Raw genomic sequence first — 17,937 nt, 5'->3', positions numbered from 1 at the left:
TGAACTTCTTACTGAGGTTCCAACATAAGTACACTCAGTGGCGTACACAGAATTTTTCATAAGCGGCCCGTTATTCCTTTATGCAATGGAGGAAATATAAGTATCTAAGTATTGGAATGATAAGAGAATAAATTGTAAAATATTGAGTAAAGTTAACTTAGTTTAACTCATAGGAACCGAAAAATGACAACATTTCCCCAGAAGAAGTAAGCTTTAGAGTACCTCCACAAGTTCTGACAGTTCCCAATTACTCTAAATATTACTCCCTCTTCATTATACTTAAAAAATGTCCAGTTTTACTTATCCACCCTCTTCATTATACTTAACAAAATGTCCAATTTTACTTATCCAATTTGAAAAATCAAAAGATATTTTACTATTTTTAATATATTTCACTCTTATTATTAAGTACTAGCATTAATCATTTCAATTTAATTAATTAGAAATGATATAATAAATTATTATTTTATTAATTACTTCTTAAGGAATATGCCTAATCAAACATGAACAAGTAGTTTCGAGGTGATGTAATAAAATTATTATTTTATTAATTACTTCTTAAGGGGTCTACCTAATCAAATTTGAACAAGTAGCTTTGTGGTGATGTAATAAATTTATTATAGTATTTTATGGGATTATATCTAGTGGTGATGCCGCGTGTGTTTATCAGACTCAATTCTCAATTTTCTCTGTTCCCCGATTGTGCAAATGTAATTAGAAAAACTTTGTGAGTTGAGGCCGGCATTGAATAGAGCGCGATTGCTAAATGCAGCTGAAATGTAAATGAAATTGAACTATTCGGACTTTCCTATATGAACCCAAATTCAGCCTCTGTCAAGAAAACTCTCTTGTTGTCCTGTTCGCACGAATTTTTTTTTTATTTTGTGTCTCGTGCAGCTGACACTAATTGTAGTCTCACAAAATTGTGGACCTAAATTCCTATAAACACAAAAGTGTGAGATTGGGTACACAAAAATAACCTCGTACAACTACCGTGAGACACAAAATAAAACTTGTCTGCCTGCACTCACTCAGATAGCGAAAGGAACAGAGAACATCTTCTCCCACCCCCACCCCCACCCCCACCCCCACCCCCACCCCACCCTCTTGTCATTGTATGCAATCCAAAGTTTTTGTCTTTTCACTTCTTGTCTTTCTTTATAATTCTACCGTAATCACCGCCATTTTCAGCGGGAAAGTTCTGCTTAATTCCCATGTTCCAATCTTTTTTTAACCCTTCACTTTATTAACGATGTGGAGTTGTGTCATCACGTTGGAGAGTAGCTTCAGGTACTACATTTTTTTTTCTTTTTTTAAGTTATTGAATCTTGTACTTTGTCTTTCTTATCTTGTTCTGCTGTTTAGGCTGTTGGGGTTTTGTCTGGGATGAAAAACAGTTGTTGGAATGAATTTGAGTTTAGTAATTTTTCGTGATTGAATTGCTTTAATTTTAGAGCAAGCAGGCTTTACGGTTTTTCAAGTACTAGGCTTGTTTGTGCAGGTGAGAGTGAGCTTTATAATCTGATGGAAAGTGGTGAAGTTCTTTGATCATAAGATATAACTAGAACTGCGAAATTTGAAGCTACTCGACGTACTAGCCTTATAACGGAGTTATCCGATAGTGTTTTCAAACTTAGGGGAGGATTTCGATCAAGTTGTTTCCGAGTTTGTTGTTTTGCTATTGTATTACCTGATTCTGATGGCTCAGCCTAATTCTAAGCCACCCATCAGCCATAATTTTGGTGGGGGAGCTTCTCATACAAGGTCTTTATCTCAACCGAGTATTTTCTCAAACAATGGCCTTCCCCCATTGAGCCCGTTTCCTCATAGTGAGTCATCTATGGCCTCAGCCAACTCTAGTTTGAAGGACACATCGATGGAGGAAGTTGATGTTAGTTCCCGAGGACCACCATTTGTCTCCTCTTCAACAAGGGAAAACACATTTCGATATAGTGATAGTCTTCCTCCTAAGAAAGGGCATCGTCGCTCTAATAGTGATGTTCCGTTGGGATTCTCAGCTATGATTCAGTCTTCACTGCAGTTGATGCCCATAAGTGGCCAGGGAGTTCTGGGTGGAGCAACGCTGCTTGGAGATCCCTTGCGAAGGAAATCAGGGGGAGAGGTAGTGGACAAGTTGTCTTCGTACATGAATCTGGAAAACATGGAGGCATTGAACTCTTCTATTACCGAGGATAAAGTCAAGGATAGCATTGCCAGTCGCACAAAGTTAAGCAGTGGCGACAGCAGCAATAACGAAGCAGAAAGTGTCTCGAAAGGAACTAGTATCAAGAGGAGTGCTGATGTAGATATTACTCCCACCACCCGACATTTTAGGAGTCTTTCAATGGATAGTGCTATTGGAAGTTTTCAATATGGTGAAGAGTCACCAAAATTAACAACTTCCCTGGTAAACTGTCCGGGGCAGCTTTCATCAAGTAAGTCTGGAAATGAAAACTCAGACAAGATCAATTTCGACTTAGGAAACAGTGAATTTAGTGAAGCTGAGATGAGAAAGATTATGGCTGATGAAAGACTGGCAGAGATTGTAGTTTCAGATTCTAAACGTGCCAAAAGGTATGGAGCTGAATTGCTGATTAATTCTTTTCTGTAATTGTAGCCCTCTTTAAATTCCCAGGTTAAATCATCTTCAAGAAAGGAAAAAGAGGGAATAATTTCACATACTTTTTTTGGAATCTGTAATTTCTTCTGCTCTCAGGATATTGGCCAATCGTCAGTCAGCAGCTCGATCCAAGGAACGTAAATTGCGCTATATTTCAGAGTTGGAATATAACGTTCAGACTCTTCAAACAGAAGCAACCACTTTGTCCACACAAGTGACCAGCCTACAGGTGCTTATTAAAAGCTTATAGGTCTCTTTGGTGCTTCTTTTGTGAACTTGGTTTTGTTTTGAGGTAATTGGATTTGTTATATCTCATTGCAGAAAGATTTTAATGAGCTTACAAGCTTGAACAATGAGCTGAGATTTCGCCTTCAAGCCATGGAACAACAAGCACAGCTCAGAGATGGTATGTTTCTTTCCTTATATTTTCTTCTGTTAGTCTTTAGATGAACTAGTTTGCACCCATATGCATTGCACTTTGCATGTAAGTTTTAACTGAAAGAAAAGATTTCTTGTTTTAATTCTTTAAGACAAAAAACTTTGGCAATATGTCAATTCTAAGATTCTTATTGCAGAAATCGAGAGAATGAATATTTTTTTTTTGTACAGTTTTTATATCTTTTGTTTTTTTGGCTTTTCGTTATTCCAAAGTTGAAAATTTGAAGCTTTCCTATCCCTTGATTTTAAGATAGATAGTTTTGTTTTAATTGTTATTGATGTTGATGGTCGCAAATAGATTTGATGATCTTTCTGAAAATCATTAAAGATTTAATCAATTTTTGCAATTAAATAGCTTTTTCCAAGAACAGTTTACATACTATTAGATATTCATTTGTGCAAACATGGACTCTAAGAAATAAATCAGAAGGAATAGATGTTGCAAATTTACACAGTTTTAGGTGTTCATTGAGTGCAATTACAGGATTTCTTTTAGAAAGAAACTATTTCAATTACGGTTTACTTGATCTTTGGTTTCTTCTTCATTTCTTGTATTTATATCTTCTCTTATTGAATTCAAAAGTTTGGTGGCTATAATGCTCTAGCACAAGGTGACTTTAGAAGTTGCTGAAATAGACTATTCTCTGAAGTGTTCTGTTCTTGAAATTATGCAGTGTTTTATATGTTTATCTCCAATATGCTTTATATTTCTTGTTTTATTTATTTATTGAGTTTATCATACATATAAACAACTAAAATAATTGTGATCATAATTAAGTCAGCTGTATGAATACTCTCTATAAACTGTGCATAAGGTTTCAAATGTTTTAACTCAGAAAATATTGTCATTCTCTCTTCTTGACCCTTCTGGCAAGCCGTTTTGTTAGTTGGATTGATGTTCGCTAGCATTTCCTTCTCCCTAGCAGTTGTCATGTCCCACTATGTTAGTTCTAACGTGATTCCCTTGGCTGGTCAATAATCTGTCTTTCAATTAAGTTAGAGGTTTCGTAAGACTAAAACATCTAAGGGGTCGTTTGGTAGGGTGTATAAGAATAGTGCGGAATAAGGTGTATTAGTAATGCATGTGTTAGTAATGCAAGCATTAGTTATGCAGTTATTATTTCTTATCTACTGTTTGGTATGATGTATTAAAATTATAATGTATTGCATAATTTTGAAGAAAAATAGTTGTTTACAAAAATGCCCTCCATACTCTCTAGCTTTAAGGGACTTTAAGAACAATTGTATCTTTAACCATACTAATGCATGCATTAATAACCTTGGTATTACTAATGCCATGGTTTTCTATGCATTACTTATATGTAGGATAATACCAAGTATGATGTATAACTAATACAAGTTATACACAAATTGAAAAAATGTACCAAACAAGATATTAGTAATGCATGGAGCTAATGCTTGCATTATATTTTCTAATACCTCCTACCAAACGACCCCTAAGTGTCACACTTATTCTACCAAAACCTAATGTGCAAGTGTAATGGCAATTACGCCTTAGTGTTCGTAGAGAAGAGAGATGATTAGCACCTCCCCTGACAGGGACGGGATCATCAGCTTTACCTATTACCTGAACAACATTACAACAATTAAGCCTTAATCCTAACTAGTTACAATCGTCATTCATCTCTATGGATCCTTTGTTTCAATTGTGCTAGGTTTTAGCTAAGTCCGAATCAATTGCAAAATTATAGGTCCTAAATGGCTATGCAAAAAGTTATTTTAGGTCTAGCTCGGTCATTTACTACTTTCAATCACCATTATTTCACGCATACTGACTGGTGAATAAGGTCTATGTTTGGACATGACTGAATCATCAGTCATCTCGGGTCATAGTCTCGCACTTTGTCCTATATGTGTACTGCTTGCTCTCTTTATCAGTAGTGATCATTATTTATTTTTTGAATCTTGTATGCCCAGAGATCCATCTTAACCCTGCGGTTACTATGACATTCTGAAAGACTCTTTCAAAATGTATGTACTTGCTAAAACTCTATGATCCTTGGATCTGTGGTTGCCTTCAGTTGGTGGCTGCCTATAATAGGGATATTAATATCTTTTTGATACACACATCCACGAGGATGGAAACTATTAATTATGACGTTGCATTGCAGCTCTGCACGAGGCATTAACTGCAGAAGTCAAGCGTTTAAAGCTTACAATGGGGGAACTCAAGGAAGGACGGTTGCCTAATAGCATTGCGCGACAGATGCCCATGAAACCTAATATGTTCCAGAAGCAGCGTCAGCAGTCTAGTGAAATCCAACAATTTTCTGTTGCGAAACCAAACACTGCAACAAAGGCTTCAGCTACACCTGCATCAGCCTAGTTGGTCAAAACAAAGCACCGGGGTGGTGAGACAGTGCTAAAATGTGAGCTCTTGGATTACTTATATAAGTATTGGTCTCAAACGGTAAACAGTGCTAAAATGTGAGCTCTTGGATTTGTATTTACACAGCTTTGTATCCTTTTGGATAGTATTTATTCATTCACGTAATAGACATTGCACTGATTATAATGAAAAATAGAGTCGGACTTCAAGCCAATTTTCCTTTGATTTGTCGTCTGTTTCTAAGATATAGACCATTTGGTTTGATTTCTAAATTAGTCCAAGTTCTTAATTAGTGTTTTAACTATTTTTGCTTAAAATTAAACTTGCTACATCCCTAAAACTCAGTGCTTATAATTTTACATCTCTACATTTAAGCTTGTGGCCGAGGGTCCATCGGAAACAGTCTCTCTACTTTCTTTGGGCGGGGGTAAGGTCTGCGTACACACTACCCTCCCCAACCATCTGTGAAATTTTATTGGTTTGTTGTTGTTGTTGTACATTTAAGCTTGTCGTAATCTAATATTATAAAAAAATAGTTTAGCATAGGCAAACTATCTATATCTATACTATATTAAAAGTACGAAGGCCCTTAGTGAAATGTCGTTCGCCTTTTTTACCCTTTAAAAATAGAGCTCATACTAAGACAAAATAGTCATTTTATTATTTTTTCTAAAATTTAGGAATCTAAAATCAACTAAAATTATTGTTATTAATTATTTCCTTATATAAACAATGTAAAAAATTCTAATATTTAAGACTTTAAAAAAATATAATTTAGTACTTACATAGTGTGCAAGCGTTTACATATTTAAGGAAAATTACTAACGAAGCATTAAAATACTAAACTTCTTTTTGAAAACTTTTGAGCAAATAAAATTTATTTCCTTAAGACTATGAGAACATAATATAGTTACGTAATATTTGACAAGTCAGTATATTATTTTATTCTATTTGATCTATTAAAGCAAATGCACAACTTATATATCGAAGTTATGTAAAGGCATTAGAATACCTTTGCAAAATATAATTATTTTCTTTATTAAGTTAGCTAAATTGGATCAATAGTCTTTATTGGGCTTTTATTTTATAACTCATCACATAGTTTAATAATTTTTGTGCAATTTTTTCAAATTTTATATTTGTTAATATAAAAAACACGCACTAGATAAAATAGTCATTTAATTCTTTTCCTAATATTTAGGACCTAGAAATTCATTAATATTTGGTTATTATATCTTTCTTTATTTAAACTAGATACCTAAAATTTAGGACTTTAAAATCAATTAAAATTTTACCTTAAATAAATATTTAAAAAGTCAATTTGGAACAGTAGTACAAAATCTAGAGATGCTCGTCTGAAGTCGGTTATACATGGCAAGTGACAAATGACATCCTAATGGTACTCAAATTGTATTCACGGTAAACAAAATATTTTTTTAACATCAATAATTAATTTTTTTTTGTTGAAGAATTTACTTTATTTAGTATTTGCAATAAATTACATTAATGTATTTTAATTATGTGGTAAATAGTGTGAGACTAAATTGAAAACTACTAAATATATAGGAAAATAATGTTTCGGTTTTTATTTTATCTTCTTCAATCAATCTAGACTATTATAAAAGCTCGAAACTTTAACGCGAAATTGATCAAATTTTTTTCATTTAAAAATAAATTTTATATTTGACAAAATTATTGTTTAATTAATATTTTTTAATAGTTAGGACGTTGAAATTAACTAAAACTTTGACTATTAAATATTTTACTTATTTGAACTATATAGGAGCTCTTAATATTTAGAAATGTCATCCCAGTAAGATTACTTAAATAAATTGAGTAAGTCCATTTTTCACAAGAACTCATAATTTTAGGATTTGTTATTTCACCCCGAACAATAATATTATAGGTGACATTAGAAGTGTTCTACTTTAAGATACCAAGAGACTAAAATTTAAAACAAATTGCACAAAAATCATACTCAGAAACTCACGATTATTTTCAGATTACTAAAATTTTAAAGATTTAAGGTTGATAATGTTAGAAATGTTAGCTATTTCAAGCTATTCTTTTTTAAGAAAATATTAATAAAATATTTTTCAAAAGTGTTGTCATAGAGTTTCGTAGTTTCTCACGGTGTTGATACGTGGCTACTGATATTATCCATCACTATTGAGCTAAAGGAAGTAACAATGTTTATTAGCATGTATAATCCCTTTATCATCATAATGATCGAATTTTTATAGAAAAGATGGCGTGAGAACCCAAATCTAACGAAAGTCCAAAGATCAACATTTATCTCTTTTGTGTGTGTGTGTGTGTAATTTTTATAAAATTTACATTCATTGATATGAGATACACGCACAACGTGCGTACTCTTAAACTAGTACTATATTAAAAGCATGAAGCCCTTTAGCGAAATGTCGTTCGCCTTTTTTACCCTTTAAAATAGATTTCACATTAGATAAAATAGTCATTTAATTAATTCCCTAATATTTAGAACTCTAAAATTGACTAAAATTTTGATTATTAAATCTCTCCTTATTTATGGTAGGTAAGAAGTCCTAAATATCAATTAGTATTTTACCATACATATATTTTTTCCTTGTTTAAACTCCATATATAACGTAACTATAATTATTTTCATATTACTTTTAGTGGATGTGAATTTTATAGGGAAAAAAAAGTAAACTAACGTGTGTCTTAATGAAATTAAAGTAATTAATAGATCATGCAACTTTATGCCTAATATTTAAAAGACCTTTAGGATTTTCTATAAGTAATATAACTTTTCCATGTTTAGTTCTTGTATAAGTTGTAAAAATATCAACTACGACATTTTGAAATAATACCAAGAAAACTTTATCATGAATAAAATGTGCAAATATACATGTAAAATAAAGGTTAATACTTTAAAAGATATCACTTTCTTGCACCTAATTGTTTTTGTCAAATCTTTATCTTGGACTTGAAAGTCAATTAATATTTTAATTATCTTACGTAAATTATTTTTATTTGAATATTGTAACATAATTATAATTCCTTTCATGCTATTATATGTGAACTATAATAGTTCAATATTTGAACTACTCTTCTCTCCAAACAATATTTTTCTATTTAATAATTTTTTTATGTATAATATCTTTAAAAATTATGCTTAATAATTAAAATAAAATAATAAGATAATATTTAAAAATATAAAAGAGAGAGAGGGAGAGACTAGAAAAGTATTTGGTAACACTAATAGTTCTGCAAACACAAATATCTAAAAATAAAATATCAAATCGATTTTTTATCCCTTAATACAGAATTTATAGTAAATAAAATCATTATTACAGTTAAATATTTAAAATTTGGGTGAACTAATATTAATAATTTGAATCAATAAAAATAAATTATTTTCGTTAATGTTGAAAGCAAATAATTATGTTTTTGAATTAACTAATTAACAAAATAATTCTATCCAATTCCTTTCTAAATTCATCATATTAGTTAAAAAAAATCAAGTGAAAAAACTCTTAGGATACATAAACTTGTTTCAATAAAAAGAGCGTTGGTGGTTAAAGCAATCAGAAAATAAAACGTAATCGGTGATGATATAGTATTAAGAGTTAATTAAAATAATTCAAACTTGAAGCAATAAGGATGAAATAATAGAAGATAATTTATTTGAGTTGTCATTAAGTTTTTTCTCTCATTTTGCATTTGTTACAACAAATGACACAGCTCACTATATCTTTTGAATTGTCGTTAGAGATTTTTTTATTTTTTTGTGATCTTGACCGTTAACACTCACTAGATTTCTCTTCAATCATGATAAATATTATGAGAGTTCTTCTTTTTTAAATGTTTTTATCGTGTTTGTATATTTTGGATATATTGAATACAATTACTATGTTAATGTAATAACATTAATTTTTAGTATTAAAAAATATTACATTTATTTTAGCGTAAACTATAATTTTTTAATAATTTATGCTTTATTTATTTAATTAATTATTTATTGATGAGTGCAAGGTACACGTGCAATGCATGTACAAAGAAACTAGTAAATTTTAAAATCAATAGACGTGGATATTGCTAATTGCATACTTGCATCATAGGTACCAATCTTATATAAAAGTGATGTTTTATTGTTATAATTTCTTACTATCCTTATATGAATCAACTCGAGGTTAATAGATGGTCGACTAGAATTTTATGCGCCCCTGTTAAGTTTAGGACTCACTTAAAACAATTTACCTCAAAATTCTCCAGTAGACAGTAAATTGTTGGAAGGGAGTTGAGAAAAGTTCTTTAAATTTTTCTCACACAAGTTAACAATGTTGTTAAATCAGCTTAGTAATCACAACATAATAATTCTAATTTTATTTTACTTGATCCCACCACTGATAAGGAGTTCCAGAACCGGTGAATAAATGATGATGGGCACAAAATACCAACTATAATCAAGGGCAAAGATCCCTTTTAGTCCGCGATAAAAATTATTTACATCCAGTAATCATGTAAAAGTGTGTGTGTATATATATATATATTTATATTTTATCGACTATTTTAAGAGCGACTATACAATGTCATTTTACTTCTTATTTTATAATCAATCAAAACCTTCTATTTGATCCAAAATCAAATGGATTTTTGACTGTTTCCTTTATGTCTTATAGCAAGATAAACTATATCTGTCTATAGTGAAATTTATCTAAATTAATTATACTTGCATACAAGATAAACTATACTATTAATTTAGCTTTCGAATTTATTATACTTGCTTACCGACATATTCAAAGGGTGCATTACGAAATATCTTTTTCTCATTATTTCCTTTCTTAACTGGTCTCATTCACATTTCAACTATACAATGGACCTCTCAACAAAATTGAACCACCAACATTATCCTCAAATATTAAATTAGCCAACTCCCTTCAATTTAGGTTGCTATTTGATTGTGAAAAGATAATATAAAAAAAAAGTAACTAAGAAGCACAATAACATACATAAAAATTAAATTAGAAGTACCCTCTACGCAATATCTATCAGAAAAAAGAATGGCAAGTTACTAACATCTTGTTTGGATGGTTGTTAGACATCATTTCATAATGTATCATATTATATTATACTGTATCGTTTGATGAACACATTTTTTGTAACTTTGGATAGATTATATCGTTTGATGTTGTTTCATAATATCACGAACTAGCTATATGAAGAATAAACTTGTAATATTATAAAGAAAAATTATGATACGGGGAAAATTTATTGTATAAAAAGGTAGTGTAAATGATAAAATAAAATTATTTAATAATAATGAAGGGTGAGATAAGAGAATAAAACAAGATAAGGACGCAATTACACAAAATCGATCGTTACATAAAGTGGCACATAACGGTAGATAAACACGATCGAGGACGGGGTCGACCACGGCGTAATAGCGGGAAGCCGTCTTCGAGAAGACTGTTGTCGAGGACGGGCAGCTGGGGTAAAGAAATAATGGTAGGATAGGTTCAAAAGTGGATATTCCTTATTTTGTAGACTTTTTAGGGTTTCTTAGAAATACCCCTTATAAATAGGAAGAGATAGAGAATAAAAAGGGGATCTTCACTTTTTGACAAGGATAAAAGGCTAACCAGAAAGGATATACGAAAGTTGTCTCGTTCAGTGATTATTTTATCGAAGCACACGTTGTTGAATCTTTGTTCACGAGATCCAAAGATTCCTTATCCATCTTCACTTCTCATCCTTCCACGTCGCTGACAGGAAAAAGAACCATCCAAATCATACAATAATTGGGTGGTAGATTATTTTTTATTACATTTATTGTCATTATCTATATTTATTGCATGTTCATGTTGTAATATCTATTGATAATCACTGAGTACAAACCAACTATTTAGTGCTCTCAAACGCCGTTCATCTTACCGATATCCTATAGTATTTGATCTAGAACTTATTATATTTAACTAAGATTCACCCTTTGTTTCATCATTAATTAGTTTAACCATGAGCTCAATATTTTTTGACTAAACAATTTGGCGCCGTCTGTGGGGATTTTTTAGTTAAAATTTTAGTTTCTTCTAGATTATAAAAAGGGGACAGCCATCTTTTCCTCGTTTGCACGAACTAACAATGGCAGGAAAAGGAGATGAAAGACAGAAAGCAATAATGGGTATCACTACCAACATCTTAAACACCATCAACGAGGATGACAGAGACGATGAGAATGTGACACCACGTGCTACACCCAGGCGGAGTGATTCACCTCCCTCTCACGCAAGTATAACCATTTCACGCAAAAGGGGAGCTTTCACGTCTATAGCTGAGGAAGCGCCACCAGCGGTGAAAAAATTACTGGAGGAGTGGTTGACAAATACCCTAAACAACATACTTGACAAACCCATTCAAAGGGCGAGTAGAAACATCACGCAAGCAGATACCACAACGACCATTGGTGAACAACCCGCTCCCCCAACAGGTAACACTCACACCGTTGTTGATGCAGGTAATGATGCACTTGCAGCCATTTTAAATAAAATGAAAAACGAGAATAAAGCACTCCGCGACCAGATGAGGGAACATCAAGAAAGGGTTGACAAGATACCGCTCCAAAATTGCTACCAAAACTGGATGTCGGCCGATTCGTTGAACAACCTTATAGCGAGGAGGCGGCTTCGCATGCCATACCCAAAACCTTCAAAATGCCACCGTATTTGAAGATATATGACGGCACCACAGACCCCGAAGATCACATCATCCATTACGTCACAGCGGTAAAAGGCAACGACCTTTCAAAGGAACAGGTACCATCAATGTTACTGAAGAAGTTCGGTGAAACCCTAACGGGGGGAGCCTTAACCTGGTACTCAGAATTACCAGCACGTTCAATAACAACATTCGAAGAAATGGCCAACAAGTTCGTCACCGCCCACACATGGGCTAAGAAGGCAGAGGTCAGGGTGAATGATATATTCGTCGTTAGACAATCGCCTGGCGAGGGACTCGGGGACTTCCTCGCTCGGTTTAACAGGGTAAGAATGAGCTTACCAAATGTATAAGAAGGGATGGCGGTGGCAGCTTTCCAAAATGGGTTGAACAAGAATGGGTCGAGAGCGACCCGAAAGTTATTGAGCAGGCTCATGAAATACCCTCCCACCACTTGGGAAGAAATTCACAACGCCTACTGCGCCGAGGTGAGAGCAGACGAAGACCTAGCAGTTACCATCAGTTCAAACGGAGTCAAGGAAAGATCGTCGTAATGACGGTCGAAGAGATCAGTCAGGACCACGCCTCAACCGAGACATGCATCAACCCTATATCAGAACAGCCATCCCACAATCTCCTCGATATGCAGAAGGGTCATCCAGGCTGCATACAGGGACTCACCGAAACGAAAAAGGTATGCCTTCACTCTTATCTGCTCACAATTTTGGTATAGTATGACCTACCTAGATGCAGTAAAGTAATACGAATGGATAAGTGGATCTAGGAAATAAGATATAGCAATATTCGTAAGTTAAAAAAAAAGGTACCGAGCAAAGAACTTCAAGATACATATAGATGCCCAGGGGGACATCTTGTCAAGCTCTGTATATATTTACAAAGTGAAGCCCAGAGATTGACTAAAAGCTGGAGGGAAAAGGAGAGAAGAGTCACATAAGCGCACTTACAAAGTTAGAATCATACAGGTTGTATGACAGGCGGTAGCAACAGTTACGAGATTGGAAAGATTTCGACCACGAGTCGTGGTATGAGAAAGAGGACTAAATGGGGGAAATACCCTAGACTTTGGATTTATTCAAAGAATAGTTGCCTATATGGCTAGAAGAGTATTAAAGTATTCGAAAGAACTATGGGTTACGAGAATAATAAGTGCATTAGTCAACATTCGAGGACGAATGTTCCAAAGGGGGGAATGATGTTACATTCCGCATTTTCGTACGTTAAAATTTTGTCGTAAGTTAATCGACATAATTCCAAGGAAAAGATTATTTGGAGATTATAAGAATTATGCTATTTCAAACAAGTAATAAGTAAATTCGTAAAGGTGAAAGGGAAAGCAAGTCAAAGAAAATAAATTTTCGTCCAAGTTTGGCATGTTGGGATAAAATACGGCTCGAGTTAAAATACTCGGTATTTATGGACTAGTACCATACAAGGTACCACATGACCATAATAGTAAGGTGTATAAGGCATGTGAAAAGTGAGTAATATTTTAAGTAAGTGGGAATAATTCTTAATTTTATGGATAATTGATTAACTACAGGGTAACGGGACATTACCTAATTGATTGGAGATATATTTGGATAAGATTAATAAATAATTGTGATTGAGATAAGGCCAAAAAGGCCCAAAACGTGGCTGCCAAGGGACTAAGTAAGAAGTGACTATTAAGTCACAATTCAAGGTGTCAAATTAGTATGTTTAGTTGGATTAGAAGGTGGGGCCCACAAGTTATAGTGTTAAAAAGTCATAACTAGTGTTATTATTTACATCCAATTTCACGTTGCCATCAGACCAACAACCACACTAGATTCAAAAGTTGGTCTTAAGCATTACACAACAATCTTAACCTCAAAACCAAGTGTATTCTGAATAACATTGTTATTTTTATAAAGCTCATATGCCATCAAAACCATCAACAGGAGAAGGAAGAAAGACGATACTATAGTACTTCATGTTATTTGGGTCATTTCATATACATCTGTGTGTATCCAAGCAACGCATGGCTTCAATAATTAAAGTCAAAGTGAGGTTTTGCAATTATAACGGAGTACGGTGCAATCTTTCTCAAGAATATCATACAGATTTTTCTCTACTCCGATCTTACCATTACGTGTTATCGCAATTAACGTGTGTTAAAGGGATTGCCAAGAGAATCGACTCAGGTATGTTAAGGCTATCCCTTCTTTCTTTTGGCATGATCCATACGATACGAACGAAACATGCAAATGCACAAATTCCATGAATGACTTTATTCATAGAAGTATTAGAGATATCTATGTTCTTGAATTTCCGTATGTCATAATATTTTATCATCTGTTCATGGGTCTCAGAAAAATATGAAAGTTGAAAAGAGTTTACTTTATGATATTACTCAAAGGAAAAATGGTCTTATGAAGCTCCGAAAGATTTTATTAATGTACTTTTCATGCATTGCATTCATGTGCATTGACTCATGACCAGATGGCATTATATACGCGTATATATGTATGTATATATATGTATATAGGATATAGGAAAGGTTACAACGTTATATACGCACCACCACCTGATCAGCTGGTATATGATGATGATGTTACCTACAGTGGCTGAAATATGATTCAAACGGTGTTATATACGCGTATATATGTATGTATATATATGTATATTTGATATGGGGAAAGGTTATGGCGTTATATACGCACCACCACCTTATCAGCTAGTATATGATGATGATTTTGCCCACAGTGGCCGATATGATATAATGGGATGCCCTCAGAGGCTGATGATGTTATGAAATATGTACCTATGCACGACATAACATTCATACGCATATGCATGACGCTAAAAGTAATTTATGATTTATAAAGTTGTTCAGACTTACATGTTGATTCATGTACTCTATATGTATTCCATGTCTCTTATGTATTTATTATGTGCTTTACATAATCGGTAAATTATTCGTACTGACGTCCCTTTTGCCTGGGGACGCTGCGTTTCATGCCCGCAGGTCCCATAGACAGGTCGAGAGCCCTCCAAGTAGGCTATCAGCTCAGCGAAAGATGTTGGTGCGCTCCATTTGCTTCGGAGTTGCTCGTTTGGTTAGTATGATTTAGACGTGTATTGTTTGGTATGGCGGGACTCTGTCCCGACCTTTATGATATTTATGTATTCTTAGAGGCTTGTAGACATATGTCGTGTACATAAAAGATTGTACGGCCTTATCGGCCTATGTTTTGAGTTTACAAAGGATCATGTTGGTCTATTAGGCTCGTATGTCATGTGTATATGATGATGTAATAAGAAAGATACGTTACGTTGGTACTCGGTTGAGTAAGGTACCGGGTTCCCGTCGCGGTCCATCGATTCGGGTCGTGACAAAAGATGAACCTCCACAATGTCGCTTCCGGCTGGAACAATTTCTACGTGGGGAGGAATGTGATATTTGGATCGGAGGTGGGCTATGTAAGGTGGTCCCGTCTCAGAAAGTCTCTGAGCAGGAGTAGGAGCAGGCTCCTTCGAAAAATCATTCCTGACCAAAGGGTTTTTGGGGACTATCTCCTCCGCGGTAAGGAAGCTTTCATCCTCTTCAGTCATAAATTCCTCACCTCCTGGAGGAAGGGCCACCGATAATGGAGTGGCATCGGAAACCTCGTCATGAAATTGAGGAGATTATGACATATTTCAGCAATGAAACGCATGCAACAAAGTCTGACGAAAGACACAGCAACTGGGCAAGAAAGAAAGGACTAGAACTGAAGAAGCTGCGAGAAATCGAAAAAAGAAATTGGAGAAGAAGGTCAGAGAAGAACAATACTCATGCAAAGTAAGGAATGGGGAAAACTTCCGAAAAATAACCCCCTATTTATAGGGTTGGGTGGCGCGAGAATCGAAACAAAGGATTGCCAATGGCACCAAAATCGAAGCGGCAGACATGCAGGAGGTGCATCGGGAAGACGTGTAATGATGACGCGTGTGGCCATGACGTCACCTCGCGTCAGCCACACCAACCGCAGCCTTGCTGGCTATGCCGTTTTATCGACCTCGCCCAATTCGATTAATCAACACAACCAAATTTCTTCTAAACGGACGCAAACTAGGTCCGCTTATCGAGGGCGTGCCACGCCACGACCTCAACAAGCGGAGGGACTAACTGTATTGGCCTAAATTTGGCGACTTGGTAACGGTAGATAAACAAGATCGAGGACGGGGTCGACCACGATGTAATAGCGGGAAGCCATTTTCAAGAAGACTATTGTCGAGGACGGGCAGCTAGGGTAAAGAAATAATGGTATGATAGGTTCAGAAGTGGACACAAGGAATATTCCTTTGGATATTCCTTATTTTGTACTTTTTAGGGTTTCTTAGAAATATCCCTTATAAATAGGAAGAGATAGAGAATAAAAAGGGGATCTTCACTTTTTGACAAGGATAAAAGGCTGACCAGAAAGGATATACGAAAGTTGTCTCGTTCGCTGATTATTTTATCGAAGCACACGTTGTTGAATCTTTGTTCATGAGATCCAAAGATTCCTTATCCATCTTCACTTCTCATTTCCACGTCGCTAACAAGAGAAAGAACCATCCAAATCATACAATAATTGGGTGGTAGATTCTTTCTTATTACATTTATTGCCATTGTCTATATTTATTGCATGTTCATGTTGTAATATCTATTGATAATTACTGAGCACAAACCAGCTATTACTGCTCTCAAACGACGTTCATCTTACCGATATCCTACAGTATTTGATCTAGAACTTATTATATTTAACTAAGATTCACCCTTTGTTTCATCATTAATTAGTTTAACCAACAGCTCAATATTTTTTGGCCAAACAGATACAATAAAATTTAAATAACAATCAAAACAAACATCATATTTAAAGAACAATACGATACAATACAATAAATAACAACCATCCAAACAAGTTATAAACGGTACATCGCATTATTGTTCCGGCACGGTGAAATTACTATGCAGTATATCGCATATTTTATGCGAGGTACCTTAATTAAATGACCAAATTGGCCTCGGTGAAATTAGCCTCCCTTCCCTCTCACCATTTCCCATTTTGAGTGAAAAATGAAAAAGCTGTGTAAATTATTTGTATAATTTAACTGATTGTAGTAAATTATACTTTTTTTTTTCTCTTTTTCAGTTATCGACAATCTGTTAATTTAGGAATCACTATTTAGTATGTATAAATACTAAATTTTGTATTTGCAGACACAAGTTTGATATAAACTATTTATAAATGCTAAACTTCAAGTAAAATATTAAATATTAATTTGAAGATGTATTTCTTGTGAAATAGTGGTCAAGAATTTTTTTCAAATGAAATTTATGTCAAATACAACTATAATTTTAACAATTTTTTATTCTTTTTTTAATAACCATGATGTCCAAGCTAGCTTGCACGTACTTCAGTTAATTCCACGAGATACATGCTACTTTCCACCAATAACAAATACTATACAAGGTACCAAACACCTACTAACTTTTTAAATACATTGCTTTAACTGCAACTCCAATATTGCTTAAATGCCTAACGGCTCACTGTTACTTAACGTAGGTTTGAGTTCAAAATTAAGGGTCATAATGTTTAGAAAAAATTGCTAATTATTTTTGAAAATAATTTTCAAAGCTTTGAAATAAAAAGCTATTTTTTGGGGCAAAATCCTTTAAACAAGCATAAGTTTAACCTTAAAAAAAGCCTTTAGCCCAAAGTTTATTCACCTTATTTTTCTTTCAATAATAGCTTAGTAAAGTTTAAAACTGTATTATGAATTTACATAAATAATATCGTGTACTGGTAAAGTAGAGTCACAGCTTTAG

The 17,937-nt window shown here is 33.9% G+C and overlaps 1 protein-coding gene and 1 pseudogene across 1 annotated transcript; both read left to right on the top strand.

Annotated features, from left to right (window-relative positions):
• Positions 1–1,157: 1,157 nt before the first annotated feature.
• LOC104248858 (bZIP transcription factor 29-like) lies at positions 1,158–5,622 on the top strand. The gene is made up of 5 exons (XM_009805192.2): positions 1,158–1,290; positions 1,502–2,574; positions 2,717–2,849; positions 2,942–3,026; positions 5,191–5,622. Exons 2-5 carry the CDS (start codon positions 1,700–1,702, stop codon positions 5,403–5,405), a joined length of 1,308 nt encoding a protein of 435 aa, XP_009803494.1. The 5' UTR covers positions 1,158–1,290; positions 1,502–1,699; the 3' UTR covers positions 5,406–5,622.
• LOC138876692 (U6atac minor spliceosomal RNA) lies at positions 4,577–4,637 on the top strand (annotated as a pseudogene).
• Positions 5,623–17,937: the final 12,315 nt, after the last annotated feature.

This window comes from Nicotiana sylvestris, chromosome 8, assembly GCF_000393655.2.
Source record: "Nicotiana sylvestris chromosome 8, ASM39365v2, whole genome shotgun sequence".
Lineage (NCBI taxonomy): Eukaryota > Viridiplantae > Streptophyta > Magnoliopsida > Solanales > Solanaceae > Nicotiana > Nicotiana sylvestris.
This window is presented reverse-complemented; position numbering and strand designations above follow the sequence as displayed.

Coding starts and splice junctions, on each gene's coding strand:
- LOC104248858 (XM_009805192.2), top strand. CDS start 1,700: ATGGCTCAGCCTAATTCTAAGCCACCCATCAGCCATAATTTTGGTGGG. Junction 2,575..2,716: donor GATTCTAAACGTGCCAAAAG/GTATGGAGCTGA, acceptor TTCTGCTCTCAG/GATATTGGCCAATCGTCAGT. Junction 2,850..2,941: donor CACAAGTGACCAGCCTACAG/GTGCTTATTAAA, acceptor ATCTCATTGCAG/AAAGATTTTAATGAGCTTAC.